We start from the raw sequence: 16206 nt of genomic DNA, 5'->3' as shown, positions 1-16206 counted from the left end.
TTTTAACAGTCACATCATCAGTGCACTTGTTTATAAAACCCAGCACAGCTCCTGTATATTCCTCCAGGTTTATACAGTCACCAGATGTTGCAGCAACCCTAAAGATGCTCCACTGTGTGCATTCAAAGCAACCTTGTAAGGATGAAATGGCCTCCTGTGGCCACACTCTGATTTCCTTCAATGTGGGTGGCTCTCTTCTCACCCGCAGCCTGTACGCAGGCCTAAGTAGTACAGTTAAGTGGTCAGAGCTGCCAATCCATACAACAGACTCAAGAATATGTTCTCGAAGCCTTTGAGTTCAAAGGTTTTGACGTTTTTAAAGGAAGTAAAAGGGGACTTTATATCAAAGGAAAACATTCTAAAATTGGGATTAAAAACGAATAGTTCTGGCTTTGTGAAGATGGAATTTACCCAGAAGACAGAGTAATAAAACAATATAATCAAGATTAACATTCATAGAAAGAACATCTGACAAAAAAAAAAGATAGTTTCTGTAAATTGTACAATTTTTTAACAACAAAGGAATACCATGACCTGTTCATGACCTCAAGGCTAGATTATTCCAATACTTTATTGGGTCGTTGTTCTGCACTTTTAATAAACAAACTTCAGGTGATTCAAAATGCAGCAGATAGAGTTCTTACTAGAACCAGGAAGTATGACCGTATTAGCCTGTTCTGTCAACACTGCACTGGCTCCCTATTAAACATCGTATAGATTTTAAAATCTTGTTAATCACTTATAAAGCCCTGAATGGTTTAGCTCCTCAGTACTTGAGCGAGCTCTTAACGCATTATAGTCCTGCACGTCTGCTGTGTTCTCAAAACTCTGGCCATTTGATAATACCTAGAATATGAAAATCAACTGCGGGCAGCAGATCCTTTTTTTATTTAGCGCCCAAACTCTGGAATAATCTGCCTAACACTGTTCGGGAGGCAGACACACTCTGTCAGTTTAAATCTTGATGAAAAACCCACCTCTTTAACCTGGCTTACCCATAACACACTAACACATTTCTGATTTAAGCTTATGCACGCTTTATAAATGAGGCCCCCAGTCTGTATTCAGATCAGATGGTCACTGCAGTCACCCGGATCCTGTCCGTATCCAGCCCAGATGGTGGCTCAGCACTTAGAGACGACCTCTACAGCTCTGAATGTCAGCAGAGATCAGATTCAGGACAACTAGATGAAAAACCCAGTCTCAAACCCAGAGACAGACCCCAGTGAAGACCTTGTCTCCTAGACGGCCATTGGGACAAACCTCGGGAACCAGATGAGTCCTCAGCACAAACTGCTGGTTTATCTGGCCAGAGGAGAACTGGCCCCCTGACTGATCGTGGTTTTTCCCAAGGTTTTTTCTCCATTCTGTAATGCAAAAGGACAATAGTTAACACTCAATTTTCAGTTAAAGGCAGTTTATCATTAAATTCAGTGATGTCATCAACCAGCTCAGTTCAATTATAATAGTATTTGTGCAATCAAGTCGACGTTATAGCTGGAAATTATAAGTGTCCCAAACTAAGCAAGCCAGAGGCAACAGCCACAAAGAATGATGAAGTTTTGGTTCCTTGCGGCTGTCGCCTCTGGCTTGCTTAGTTTAGCTGTATCGTCGACTTGATTGCACAAATACTATTATAACTAAACTGAGCTGAATGATGACATCACTGAATTTAATGATGAACTGCCTTTAACTGAAAATTGAGTGTTTACTATTGTCCTTTTGCATTACCGACACTATTTTCCTATTTGATACTGTAAATCTGCTTTGACACAATCTGTATTGTTAAAAGCGCTATATAAATAAAGGTGACTTGACTTGACCAACATGGTAAATTCTGACCAAAAAGACTTAGTGAATGGGCAATGATAAAACAGATGCAGAATAGATTTGTCACATCTCACGGGGGAGCACGGGAACCAGGAACGAGGAGATGAGGAATTAGCAACACGGGAGTTTTAATATACAGACAGGAACACAGATCACAGGCAGGGTTGATGTACAGGATGACTTTCAAAGACCGACAAACACTAACTGAAAGGACTGGGGTTTTAAAGACAGGACAATCAAGGAACTAAAGGAGACACACCTGGAATCAAATTAACCAATCAAGGGGAGACAGAAACTAGGTCACAGGGCACACATGGGGAGCAAAACACACACAAGACAGTCCAGGGACGTGACATTACTCCCCCCTCCCGGAAGGTGCGTCCTCGCACCGTGGAACAACAGAGGGGGGGAAACGGGTGGGAACCATGGCGGAGGCTCAGGAGGAGGACGGACCACCGGGAGGAGGTCGGCAGACAGAGACCAGGGAGGCAACGAAGGAGGGAGGAGCCAGGGAAGAGACAGGAGGGACCCGAGCAGGAGGAGCCTGGCCGGACCCAGGCCACAGCCATGATGATGGCCACGGTGGAGCCGACGGAGGGAGGAGCCATGGAGGAGGAATGGCCTCCGACTCCAGGGGGCCGACCAACGGCGGCGGAGCAGGTGGTGGAGGAGCCCGAGGCGGAGACGGAGAGCCGACGAGCCAGGGGAATGCCGAGGATCCGGGGGGCCAAGGTGGAGCAGAGTGCTCTGGCGACCGAGGCGAAGGCGGAGCTCCGGAGATCCGCGGCGGAGCCGGAGCGACTGAGGACCAAGGTGGAGCTGGCGGGAGGAAGGAGCCCAACTGAGCCGGTGGGACGGAGCGACGAGGTGCAGCCGGAGGAGCGGAGTCCTGAGGCGATGGCGGGTCGACGCCCGACCAAGGCGGAGCTGGAGGATCGACGGGTGACGGTGGAGGCGAGGGAGCTAGGAGCCGAGGTGGAGCCGCTGGGTCAACGGGCCGAGGCAGAGTCCGGGCCGAGGAGGTTGGAGGCGGAGGTGAGGGATACTCCAGCCCCGGCGATGCTGGAGGATGGCAGTCCTGTGGGGCTCGCACCGTATTGATGGTGGGCTGAGGGCGAGCAGAGGGGCTGCCAGACGACAGCGGTGGAGGAGGCAGGAGCGGGTGGGAGGGTGGGCATTTGCGAGGGGCCGGCACTGGGGGGCGCTCTTGAAGCGCGGACACTTGGGGGCGCTCTGGCAGCGCGGAGACAGGGAGACGCTCTTGCAGCGCGGAGACAGGGAGGCGCTCTTGCAGCGCGGAGACAGGGAGGCGCCTTCTTGGTGCAGGCACTGGGGGGCGCTCTGGCAGCGCGGTGCTGGACGGGACCAGCGGGGACTCTTGGAAGCGCCTTCGTGGCGCAGGCACTGGGGGGCGCTCTGGCAGCGCGGTGCTGGACGGGACCAGCGGGGACTCTTGGAAGCGCCTTCGTGGCGTAGGCACTGGGGGGCGCTCTGGCAGCGCGGTGCTGGACGGGACCAGCGGGGACTCTTGGAAGCGCCTTCTTGGCGCAGGCACTGGGGGGCGCTCTGGCAGCGCGGTGCTGGACGGGACCAGCGGGGACTCTTGGAAGCGCCGTGGCGCAGGCACTGGGGGCGCTCTGGCAGCGCGCGGTGCTGGACGGGACCAGCGGGGACTCTTGGAAGCGCCTTCGTGGCGCAGGCACTGGGGGGCGCTCTGGCAGCGCGGTGCTGGACGGGACCAGCGGGGACTCTTGGAAGCGCCTTCGTGGCGCAGGCACTGGGGGCGCTCTGAAGCGCTGTGCTGGACGGAACCAGCGGAGACTCTTGGGAGCGCCTTCTTGGCGCAGGCACTGGGGGGCGCTCTGGAAGCGCTGTGCTGGACGGAACCAGCGGAGACTCTTGGGAGCGCCTTCTTGGCGCAGGCACTGGGGGCGCTCTGAAGCGCTGTGCTGGACGGAACCAGCGGAGACTCTTGGGAGCGCCTTCTTGGCGCAGGCACTGGGGGGCGCTCGGGAAGCGCTGTGCTGGACGGAACCAGCGGAGACTCTAGAGGGCTCTTGCGAGGGGCAGGCACTGGCGGGCTCTTGCGAGGGGCCGGCTCTGGTGGGCTTGCCATACTCTCTGCCGGCGGGCTTGCCATACTCTCTGCCGGCGGGCTTGCCATACTCTCTGCCGGCGGGCTTGCCATACTCTCTGCCGGCGGGCTTGCCATACTCTCTGCCGGCGGGCTTGCCATACTCTCTGCCGGCGGGCTTGCCATACTCTCTGCCGGCGGGCTTGCCATACTCTCTGCCGGCGGGTTTTCCTGGACCGCGAACGGCGGCTGGTGAAGGGAAACGTTGACCTCCAGATCCGTTTCCCAGTCCAGTAAATCCTCCTCCATGTCCAGCAGCCCCAGATAGATGATCAGCTCATCCTCAGCCGTGATGCAGGGGGCGGAGCTCCACTCCGCGCTCACACCGTCCACGGTTGGCTCCCTCGCGATGGGCACCGTCGCCGGCTCTCGCACCTGATCTGACGTGTTGGGCTCAACTTCCGGGGCGATCTTCCGCTCAGTCGCTCGGCTTCGCGCTGGCTCGCAGATCGCAGCGGGCAATGGCTCTCCGTCATCGGTGGGCTCGGGCTGATGCTCCGTACCGCTGGGAGTTGGTGGGCTGGGCTCTGGGTCTGGAGTGGATCTGGCGAGATCATCCTCGGAAGAGACGGTGAGGGGTGATCCGTTTCTCACCAGCATCCACTCCACGAAGGCGGCGAAATCCTCTCGAGGACCATCCTCGGACGACAGCGCTCTGCACGCGGTGTTCAGACTGGCGTTGTAGAATGAGCAGAGCGTGCCGTCCGGGTAGCTGGTGTCATTAGCTATCATCAGGAATAGTCTGGTGTGGTCCTCGAGAGATCTGTCCCCCTGCTCCAGCAGGAGGAGGAGGAATTCGGGCCGAACATAGGGATCCATCGAACACAACGGAAAGAAAAAACACTGGGTAAAACGAGAAAACAAAACGGAGGGAAAAATGCGGAGGTTACTTTGTTAAGGTCGGTCTTTCTGTCACATCTCACGGGGGAGCACGGGAACCAGGAACGAGGAGACGAGGAATTAGCAACACGGGAGTTTTAATATACAGACAGGAACACAGATCACAGGCAGGGTTGACGTACAGGATGACTTTCAAAGACCGACAAACACTAACTGAAAGGACTGGGGTTTTAAAGACAGGACAATCAAGGAACTAAAGGAGACACACCTGGAATCAAATTAACCAATCAAGGGGAGACAGAAACTAGGTCACAGGGCACACATGGGGAGCAAAACACACACAAGACAGTCCAGGGACGTGACAAGATTCTTCTACAATATTACAAAAGGAACATAAAGAATGAAGTCTGGATCGCATTCATACTCAACGAGATTTTGCTGTAGATTTTGCTGTGTTTAGTTAAATGAAGCAGCCAGAAGCACAGCCTGCTTTTCATCACGGACAGTCAGATTTCTAGTACTTGGAGAACAAATTAAAATTTATAAAAAATAAAACCCCGTTCCTGAAGTTTTGCACTGAAGTCTCTGAACTCGTTTTATATTGGACATAGCATATAAAGCATATAATATTTTAAATGTATTACTTCCAAGCAATGACACAAGAAAAGAAAGTCGCCTCTGTAATCTCTATGAAATATATTTTTAAATAGGGTGAATTCAGGTAATCTGGGACAATTTTTTGCAATTTTAACTTCTGCGATTTATTTTAATATCTATCTAACACATTAGATCAACACATTAGACTTTTCTGAAATCCCTAAGATGTTTTCTAACCACACCAGAAGAAATAATGTAGATATTATGCCCAGAGGAGACATGCCACACCTATTAAGTGTTTTTGTGCCAAAAAACTTAAATAAAATTCTGCCTGAATTTGAAAATCTGGGACAGGTCACTTTGTAATATGGGACATATGTATTAGGCCTAAAAAAACCTATATTCACCATACTTTATGCATGCCAAACACAATATCAACAATAGCTCCCTTCATTCTTCTCTCATTCCATTGGTTTAGCTTCTTCGTATTTCTCTTATTTCCTTCTCTCTCTCTTCCTCGCTCTTTCTGTTGCCATCTCTTTTCCTGATGCTGTGGTACCATTGTATTTTGTAATACATTTCATTGAGTTAATTAAAGGCCATGGATATTGTGTGTGTGGGTGTGTATGGGTGTGTGTGTGCGTGCGCGTCTGTGAACATAACATTGTGAACTGGCCTGGGCGCAGATCCCCCTCCTGCTCAGTGATTTAAACCGTTGTATATACTATTAATCATTTTCCTGAGGTATCTGATTCTCTTTGTGAGGATTTTGCGAGATCTTTTAATGATAAGATTGTACAAATTAAATCTCTACTGACTTTGTCAGCCTATACTTCACTTGATGTTCCTTTCTGCTCTTCTACATGGTCTGTCTTTGAGCCTATCACCTTGGATTCTCTTAAAGAGGTTGTTGCATCTTTAAAACCTACTATTTGCCCTCAGGATGTAATTCCCACACATTTCTTTAAGCAAGTCTTTCATGTTATTGGCCCTGATTTGTTGTCTGTTATCAGCAAATGTCTTTGTACTGGGACCGTACCCGACTGTCTTAAACATGCTTCTGTTCTGCCTCATCTTAAAAAAACTAATTTGGATTCTACGCTTTTGAGTAATTTTCACCCTATTTCAAATTTACCTTTCCTATCAAAATTTTTAGAAAAAGTGGTCCTAAATCAACTTTTGTCTTTTTTGAATGATAACAATATACACAAGAAATTTCAGTCTGGTTTTAAAGCCCGTCACAGTACTGAATCTGCCCTCTTAAGAGTCATGAATGATGTATTGCTTACCACTGATACTGGGCAGTCTGTGGCCTTGGTCCTGCTAGACCGTAGCTCTGCATTTGACCTGGTTGATCACAATATTCTCCTATCACATCTAGAAGCATGTGTGGGCCTTCGGGGTGCAGTGCCTATGTAACCTAATGGTTTCGATCATATTTGACTAATAGGAGTTACTCTGTCTGCCTTGGACACCACTCTTCTTCCGTTATACACTTAACTTCTGGTGTCCCTCAGGGATCTATTCCCGGTACTGTTTAATCTCTACATGCTACCTTTGGGTTCTCTCTTATCTAGACATGGTGTATCTTTTCATCTGTATGCTGACGACACACAAATTTATCTACCTATAAAGCGTGACGATAAGCTTGCCTTTAAGTCTATATTAGACTGCTTAGACGAACTGAAACTTTGGCTTGCTAGTAATTTCTTAAGTCTTAATGAGAGTAAGACTGAAATTATTTTGTTTGGCTCAAATGATCATAGTGTTCACGATGTTGATCTTGATACTCTGTTTCCATACAGTACCACCTGTGTTCGGAATTTGGGGTTTTTGTTTGATAGCAGTCTTAAATTTGATAAGCAGATAAGTGCTGTGGTTAGGTCTTATTTCTATCATCTTCGTCTTTTAGCAAAGGTTAAGCCTTTCTTGTCTGGTAAGAACTTTGAAACTGTCATGCATGCATTTGTAACATCCCGACTTGACTATTGTAACTCTTTGTACATTGGTGCCTCTCAGACGTGTCACACGCTTACAGTTAGTACAAAATGCTGCAGCCCGGCTCCTAAAAGCGAAGCGTAAAAGTGAACACATCACACCGGTTTTGATTCCAGCATTTCTCCTCTACTTTGTTTTAATTTTATTTTAGGTTCATAATTCAATTGTGTTTCTAGTGCTTTAATGCTTTGTGTTTGCTTGTCTTTTTAATTGTAAAGCACTTTGGTCAACACCAGTGGTTTTTTAAATGTGCTATACAAATAAACTTGTATTGTATTGTATTGTATTGTATATACTAAACTAACTTGGAATTTGGGAAATGAAATTAACGGTTTACTTCATCCTGATACCTTCGCTTGCTATTGGAATACGTTTCCCAGATTCCATCTCTGTAGCATCTGTCTAGCTAGCTGGTTTAGCTAGCTGCTAGCTACTGTGAACTTGTGCAAATGTTATAACCTCCAGCATTAACACCCATTTCTCATTATGGCATATATTGGCCCATGTCATTAGATTTATAAAGTCCCTAAATGCATATTTCCCACATTTGAAGACTATCCCAGATTGCCCAAAGCATGCTGTCCCACATTCTCAATCATATTTGATAATGTGGGACAACAAAAGAATGTTAAAAAAATAAAAAATAAAAATAAAACACATTTTCAACACTTTAATACACATTTTGTTGCTTGAATAGATCACAAACATAATTTGACAACAATTAGGAACATTGTCTTATTTATGACAGATTTATGTCCTTAACATTTATCTAGTCAGAATCCCATGCCTTTGACCTTGTCATGCAATTCCCAGGGGAGCTTCTTGATTGACAAGTGCCCTGCCCCTTTCTGTGGAGTCACCCACATGAAGTCATGTGCTTTCAGTCACATGACATCCATGCTAAAATTATAGTAAAAGTCCTGTTGACTAAATTTTATTAGAACAGGAAATAAACACACTGGAGATTAGGTGTCCCAGATTACCCGAATTCACCCTATTATTCAGTTACCACGACTATTGGTCTGTACTAATAAGCGCTTAAAAAAGTAACACGCCATAAATAGGCTTGACAACACAGTTGGTGTTACGACGGTGACAATAATTTTGTCTCTAATAACGGCAAGAAGTGGCAAAATACATTAAATTTTATGCAAACTAATCGCATCTGTTTTACCAATCAAAGACAACGTCCAGACAAAGCTCTGCTCATTTTTTAGACGCGTTAGTAGCCCGTAATATCCCCTAGATGGCAATACTGTATGGTTCAAGATCTAATTAGAGGTTAATAAATGACAATAGTCACTGGTTTATAGAATCACTAGTAAACGATTTTATTTAGTAACATCAGTTCAAACGCAACTAATATTTATTGGTCCATTTTATGACAGTGCTACAAAGTTATCTTTATTGTATCTGAGTATATGAGCATCTGATTTTATGATGTTGTTTACAAAGGACAACCAGCAATCACCAGTAACAAAATAAACATTAATCGGTTGGTTTACTGTTTGTAATGTAAATTTTATGACGTAGAATATAATATAATAATGTTTGTTAAGTTGTAATTTAAAGCTTGTTTGTAATCTAATGCAATGGTATTTACAGTTACTTAAGTGTCCAAATAATTTTTGACATTATCTTTTATGGTCTTAAAATGTGTTTATTACCTATTTAAGAAAGTTCTTATGACATTAGGCCCAAAGAGCAGGGTGTGTAAAGTAGGCGTGTGGGCTGGGCGGTGCTGGGGAAGTGAAGTTCAACTCACAAGATTATTGGCTGTTTGGGCCGGTGGGCCGTGCTGGGACGCGATGGTACGTTGTGATTGGTTAATTCAGCCGCACCGCGGGTCGGCTGCGCTCTGACGTCTCTCATCTTATCCGCGAGTGCAGCAGCAGCGCAGCTCTGTCTGCGTCACGACACAAACAGAGACCTGAAATAACTTAACCTGGCAAGTTGCGTGACATTCTGTCACTCATCGGGCGTGAGGTGGGTTTTTATTAAGCCAACACTTCTAAATGGCAAGTTCAGGTTCGGATGCAGGACGGCATCTTCTTCAGCAGGCTCATCATCATCATCCCGAACCGGCGCCCGAAGCTGCTGTTCGCGAGGCGCAGAGATGGATAGAGGTGCGTGACGTCATAGCACTGCATTATTTGGAAATACAGTGTATCTGTATAATGCGTACTCATACTGAAGCTTTGCAACATTTGTGTCAGGTTTAACTGGACACGCGCATCTCCAATGTCCGCTGTGTGGTTTTATGGAGGGTTAAGTGTATGTAGAATGTACTTGGAGTTTAGTGTGGCTACTTGTGTTTACCTGTTGACATAATATAGGTTTCAAATGTCAATGCAATTGTTACCCAGTGCGAACCAGTCCTAATGGTATCAAACCAGCTAACACAATGTAGACTGTAAGGTTACAATTGCATTGAAATTATTGAAAATGTCACTTTTGTGTTGACTTTACTTGTTCATTTAAGGTTTGTCAAAAAATCTTGAAGAAGTACCAGTGGGATTTCTTTCATAATTCAGAATCAGAATTCAGAATTGTTGCATATTTCCAGATGAATAGATTACTATTGACGTACTGTCTTATTCCCTCCTATCAGGGAACCAGAGATTTAACTCGCACTGAAATGTCAAATTTATTATATGCCCATGAGAAGGATGCAATACAAACTGCTAAATTGAGGTGTGAACATTGGAGAATAAATGCTCATTGGGGCAGCTGGGATGCAAAACTAGGTTGAGAAGAAAATATATTAAGTACAACAAGACTTTAAGAATTACGGTGAAGAATTAGGTGTTAAACCAAGAATGAAACCATCAGGAACCTGCAAACTAACTGGATTCTCCATAAATTGTCAGGTTCTCAGAGACTTTGCTGAGGTAAAACCCTACTTAATCCTGACCCTGCTTAATACGAATCACAAGCAAAAGTGTTGTGAAATGCATTAAGGTAGATTTTTTTAAAGGCTTTTAAAAAAAGACAGATAAGACAGATAATTTGAATAGATGTCAATGGAAGAGAGGCTTCACTAGCAAATGACAAAATTTGACAGCCTCTCGACTGAACGTCAACTTGTTGCCATTAAACATTCATTTTGATTTGATTTACACCACCCTCCTCCAAAAAAAAAAGAAAGAAAAGAAAAATCTGTTTTTATAAGATAATTCATGCCTTTAACTTTGCACTAATTGTATGGTTCACAACGACTTCCATAACTCATAGATGTGAGATGCCAGTCTATGCAGACATGACACACACTAGCTGGTTATTTTTCTAACTTTTAATGCTATTATTATATATGCTATATATATATTGTATTGGATGGATTTCATTAGGGAGAAGAATAGCATTTGCCATATCATGACCCAACTGAAGCAGGCCATTTGAGATCAGTAGCAGGATATATGTGTACATAAAAATGTCATGGTACTTCTTACTTACTTGGAGCTGAGAGATATACACAACATTAATCCATTTGAGAAATGTACTCAAAACCCAAATGTTCAGAATTCATCATTAGCAATGTCAAATGCATTCAGGTCATATCCAAGTGCCAGATGCCCCAAATAACTGTTTATTGAAAAGCACACACCTCAGCTAGAGGCTTTTGTAAGGGGAGCTCAGTGTAACAAAGCTTTTGTGTCCATTATGTGTGGTTACTGGGATTTTTTTGTACAAGTTTTCACAGAACAGGGAGAAGGTGGGTCTCATTTTATTTTTCATCTAGCGCCCATGTCAACCTACTCAAACAAATGTAAACAGATGATCCACAAGCATTACTCCAAACCAAAGATTTTTTGGTTAAAAGAATTTCCTTTTGATGTCAACAAAGCTCATGTGGATTATGATGATGACGCCAGAGAAAGAACTGATACAATTGAGAAAGACTGTTCTGGGTGGTTGCTAGAGCATTGCTAGTCAGTTGCTAAGGTGTTCTAAGTGGTTGCTAGGGTGTTGCTAAAATAACAGTATAATAGTTATCTGTAGCAAAACTAGTGTGTGATGAATTAAACATCAAATATTTATACTTAAATTCCCTGTTAGTAGATTGATCCACTCAGGGCAGGGCACATCAAAGAAGGCGTCACATTTTGTTAAAGGGGTGGGTGATTGTGATATCACTTTTTTAACTTTAGTTAGTGTGTAATGTTGCTGTTTGAGCATAAACAATATCTGCAAAGTTACGATACTGAAAGTTAAATGCAAACGGAGATATTGTCTTTTAAAATTATGGCAGTTTAATGTCTACAGTTATGGCTCATAGGGACTACAACAAGCTACTTCCCGGGTTGTGACATCACAAACCCTGAAATTTACATAATGCTTTTGTAGGCTTGGGTGTGCAAAAAAATGCATGTATCCATGTGGGCCTTGTGCCACTCCTAAAGAGCCTCTTGAGAGGATAATTGGTGTGTGTTTTTCACCGACTGGTGAAAAAACTATGCTGGATTGGATGGAGACATTCCCTGGAGCAGTTTAAAAAATGATTTATGGCATTAAGTTACAACGCTGAAAATTCAATGCAAACAGAGATATTGTCTTTTAAAATTATGGCAGTCTAATGCCTACAGTTAAGGCTGTAAACCCCGCTCTCTGGAACATGCAACAAAGGAACCATGCTGCGTTGCTTTAGAGAAGAGGAAGAGTTGTTGCCATGCCATTAAAACTAGGAGTGCACGAAAAACTTAATATATGAATCACGATTCTGTCTTCTAACGATTCTAATGGATTCACAAGCTTCAGAATCAATGTTCTAAAGCAGTGGTTCTTAATCCTGTTCCTTGCGTCCCCCTGTTTTGCACACACACTGCTCTGCATCTCTCTCTCTCTCTCACCTGATTCAGTTCATCAGCTCGTCAGCTCCATCAGTGAACTGTGTTCCAGTTATACAATTTATGTATATAGACAGACAGATATTTTTCACAGAGCTACGAAAAGCGTTAAACATAGACGTGCACGCAGCTGCCGTGGTAGTGAGCAATACTTGCTGGCAAACACTTCTGTTACAAAAATGCTACAGTGCAATCATGTATTCTGCTTTATTAAAGCTTTAATCAGGATAAAACTGTATTAGAATCTAACATAAGCAGTACCATTTACAAATAACAGCCTATCTAAAAGTATGAGACAACAACAAACAAAAAAACACACCATTCTGAAACATCCTGTAAGAGCTGTGCTTGCACAGGTTCTGCACAATCCTCTTTACTAATATTCTCTGGGTCTCAGTAAGGCAAATTGATAAGCAATATTGACAATGCCTTTGTTTACAATACAACACTGAGCACATGCCACTGAGGTGAGGGGCGTGACATTTCTGAACGTGCACTAGGCAGTTTAACGAATCACAACGCACTGAGCCAGCTAACCAATCTGAGTGCACTGTGTATTTCTGAGGGAGGGGTTTCATAACACCAGGAAATCATCAGAGCATTCATAGGAGAAGGAACAGAGCGGTGTAGAATAAAGGTAAATTATGTGAAAAATAATATGTTTTTAAAAAAACAAAAACAAAGCATTAACACATGTTAGACTGCACCCCATAAAAGCAATCAACCAACCCTTTAAAAATAGGCAGTGTATGTGAGTGTGTGTTTGTTACAGCCTAGCAAAGTTGTAAAATGAATGAAAATGAATTTCCTCTCTGAGGACAAATAAAATGATCTATTTAACTCTTCAGATTTGAGATGGCAGTTGACTGGACAGAATATCTGATTTGAAGCTGAAGTGCCAAATGATGTCAAAATTGTTGCTCCGTGTTGGTGGCATAGAGTGACTGTGAAATTTGAATGCATATATATTCTAAATGTGAACCTTGTCATTGTTTTGGAGCACATAAGCTATAAGCTGGCTATACGCATAAGATGTGCATATTCATACTAAAAGCCAAACTATTTAAAACATTCAAAACATTTAGATTTCATGGGGACTTTAATATTGTAAGCAATTGTGAATAATTTATCACTTCCAAACGAAAAAAGGTGTCTTTAAACTCGTTTGTCAATATACACTTATATAATACAATAGCATACAATATACTATAGTTTACAATATACTTGATCTGCCTCTTAAACAATTTTCCTGTTTCGTTAACATTACAAAGTCCTCTTCTTTTTCAGTCCCTCCCCTCCAACCTCCTGTCAAAAAAACTTTTTTGTGATTATTTTCTATGAATAATATTTTTGCCAACATTTTTTTTCTCAGGATATCCTGATTTACTCAAAAAATATTTACTCAGAAGTGAAACTATGATTAAACTACAAATATAAGATATGTTTGTTGATATTCTTAGGTTTAGAGATGATCATCTCATACGGATATTCTTAGGTTTAGAGATGATCATCTCATATGGACACCGTTGAGAAAGAAAAAAAAAATCATGAATGGATTTTATGAGTCTTAACCCGTTGTTGTTTATAAATAAACATATGGGTGAAATTTTATAGTGTTAAAAAGTCATTCAGCAACTTGAACGAGTAAAGCAGTGCTCTTACCAGTATGAATTCACTTCAGAACTGTCTACCCTTTTATTTGTTAGTTCTTACTTTATAGGCTTGGCTGTGCAAAAAATGCATGTATCCATGTGGGCCTTGTGCCACTCCTAAAGAGCCTAGTCTTGAGAGGATGATTTGTGTGTGTTTTTTCACCGACTTGTGTGATGCCAATCAGGAGTGGGACTATGCTGGAGTGGATGGAGACATTCCCTGGAGCGGTTTTAAAAAATGATTTATGGCTCGCATATGGTTTGGGTAGGTCTATGTTTGTGCTTGTAAACCTACAGTAGATTTAAGAATAAGATCTAATGCATAGAAATGGTTCAGATCATTTATTGTAACCTAGATTACAGATTTGTCGCAGTTTTATTTTTCCAAAGCTATATGACTTCTACTACAGCAATTTTTTGCTACAGCAATCGTCTACAGTGTTCTCTACTGTACAACAAAAGCGAATACTGATTTTTGTCAAGCATTTTGTCAATTGATATCAAGGGCTTGTTAGTGAAATGTAACTTTTAAATTACTGCTACTTTCAAAAGTAATAATATAACTTATTACTCCCTGCTAATAGTAATTCATTAAATTACTTATTTTTCTGTTACACCCCACATAATTGGTCATTTCTGTACTTTTAAAATTCTGATTTTACACATGCACCCCTTTGTTAGGGGTGCACATGCAAATCTCTTTCTAGCACTGTCAATAACTGTGTATTTGTTGTTATGACAAGATCGTTCACTGCAAATACATCACTGATATTACCATGCCATATGTTCTTAACCTGCCCTGTCCCTTCTGAATTCCACAAACTTCCGCTTACGTACATAGAAACATTTTTACACATGAAACGTGAGACCAATAAGCATATGATTGTGACTGCATATGATTTGTGTGTGATTTTCATGTGATTTGGATTATTTTTATTAGAATTCATAGTTTTCAGTCACGTGATTGGCTTGAAGACCTGGTAGGCAAAACATTGATAGAACTGCAGCACAAGCCTGTCAGTTTTTATCTTTTTCCAATTCACAAATATTTAGATCATCTCTCAAAAGGATTGTCATGGGACGGGAGAGACGAAGACTCAAATGCTGGCAAATGGAGTTTCTTTTATTTATAAATCACAAAACAAACCAAAACACAAATGAAACCACCCCGAAGGGGAAAAAGCCAAAGTAAACACAAGCACTGAAAACAAGACATACACGAGGCACAGGGCAGACATAAGTCACAGGCATTACCTGGTACATAGGTGAGACAAATGAGCGCCGAACAGAAAACACAGGGGGGGGGGATGGGGGGCCAGGTCCGTGTGCTGGTGGGGGACCTGGGGACTGAGGCAGCGCCGGCGGGATGGGGACCCAGGGCAGAACCAGCGGCCACCACAGCAGTGTGTGTGGAGCTGCCAACCTGGAACGGGCAATGGCTGGCTCCGCTGCTTCGGGAGCCTTGTGAACGGGCGCCGCCGCCTCGGGAGGATCGTGAGCGAACACCGCGGCCTCGGGAGAATCGCGAGTGAACACCGCCGCCTCGGGAGCTTTGTGAGCGGGCACCGCCGCCTCGGGAGCTTTGCGTGTGGACACCGCCGCCTCGGGAGGAACGTGAGCGGGCACCGCCGCCTCGGGAGGAACGTGAGCGGGCACCGCCGCCTCGGGAGCTTTGTGAGCGGGCACCGCCGCCTCGGGAGCTTTGTGAGCGGGCACCGCCTCGGGAGCTTTGCGTGTGGACACCGCCGCCTCGGGAGGAACGTGAGCGGGCACCGCCTCGGGAGCTTTGTGAGCGGGCACCGCCTCGGGAGCTTTGTGAGCGGGCACCGCCGCCTCGGGAGGATCGTGAGCGAACACCGCGGCCTCGGGAGAATCGCAGTGAACACCGCCGCCTCGGAGCTTTGTGAGCGGGCACCGCCTCGGGAGCTTTGTGAGCGGGCACCGCCGCCTCGGAGCTTTGTGAGCGGGCACCGCCGCCTCGGAGCTTTGTGAGCGGGCACCGCCGCCTCGGGAGGATCGTGAGCGAACACCGCGGCCTCGGGAGAATCGCAGTGAACACCGCCGCCTCGGAGCTTTGTGAGCGGGCACCGCCGCCTCGGAGCTTTGTGAGCGGGCACCGCCTCGGGAGCTTTGCGTGTGGACACCGCCGCCTCGGGAGGATCGTGAGCGAACACCGCGGCCTCGGGAGAATCGCGAGTGAACACCGCCGCCTCGGAGCTTTGTGAGCGGGCACCGCCTCGGGAGCTTTGTGAGCGGGCACCGCCTCGGGAGCTTTGCGTGTGGACACCGCCGCCTCGGGAGGATCGTGAGC

At 44.8% G+C, this 16206-nt stretch overlaps 1 protein-coding gene across 20 annotated transcripts in view; it reads left to right on the top strand.

The window, feature by feature from the left end:
* Positions 1-9256: 9256 nt before the first annotated feature.
* limch1b (LIM and calponin homology domains 1b) overlaps positions 9257-16206 on the top strand; it is a 299726-nt gene continuing 292776 nt past the window's right edge. For all 20 annotated transcript variants that reach the window (XR_009274143.1, XR_009274142.1, XR_009274145.1 and 17 more), the window contains exon 1: positions 9257-9525. Coding sequence is in view for 6 of the 20 variants with exons in the window: in XM_058797791.1 (XP_058653774.1) it covers positions 9415-9525 (111 nt within the window). In the remaining 14 variants the exon portion in view is untranslated. The remainder of the gene's footprint in view (positions 9526-16206) is intronic.

The sequence above is a fragment of the Onychostoma macrolepis genome, chromosome 14 (genome assembly GCF_012432095.1).
Source record: "Onychostoma macrolepis isolate SWU-2019 chromosome 14, ASM1243209v1, whole genome shotgun sequence".
NCBI lineage: Eukaryota > Metazoa > Chordata > Actinopteri > Cypriniformes > Cyprinidae > Onychostoma > Onychostoma macrolepis.
This window is presented reverse-complemented; position numbering and strand designations above follow the sequence as displayed.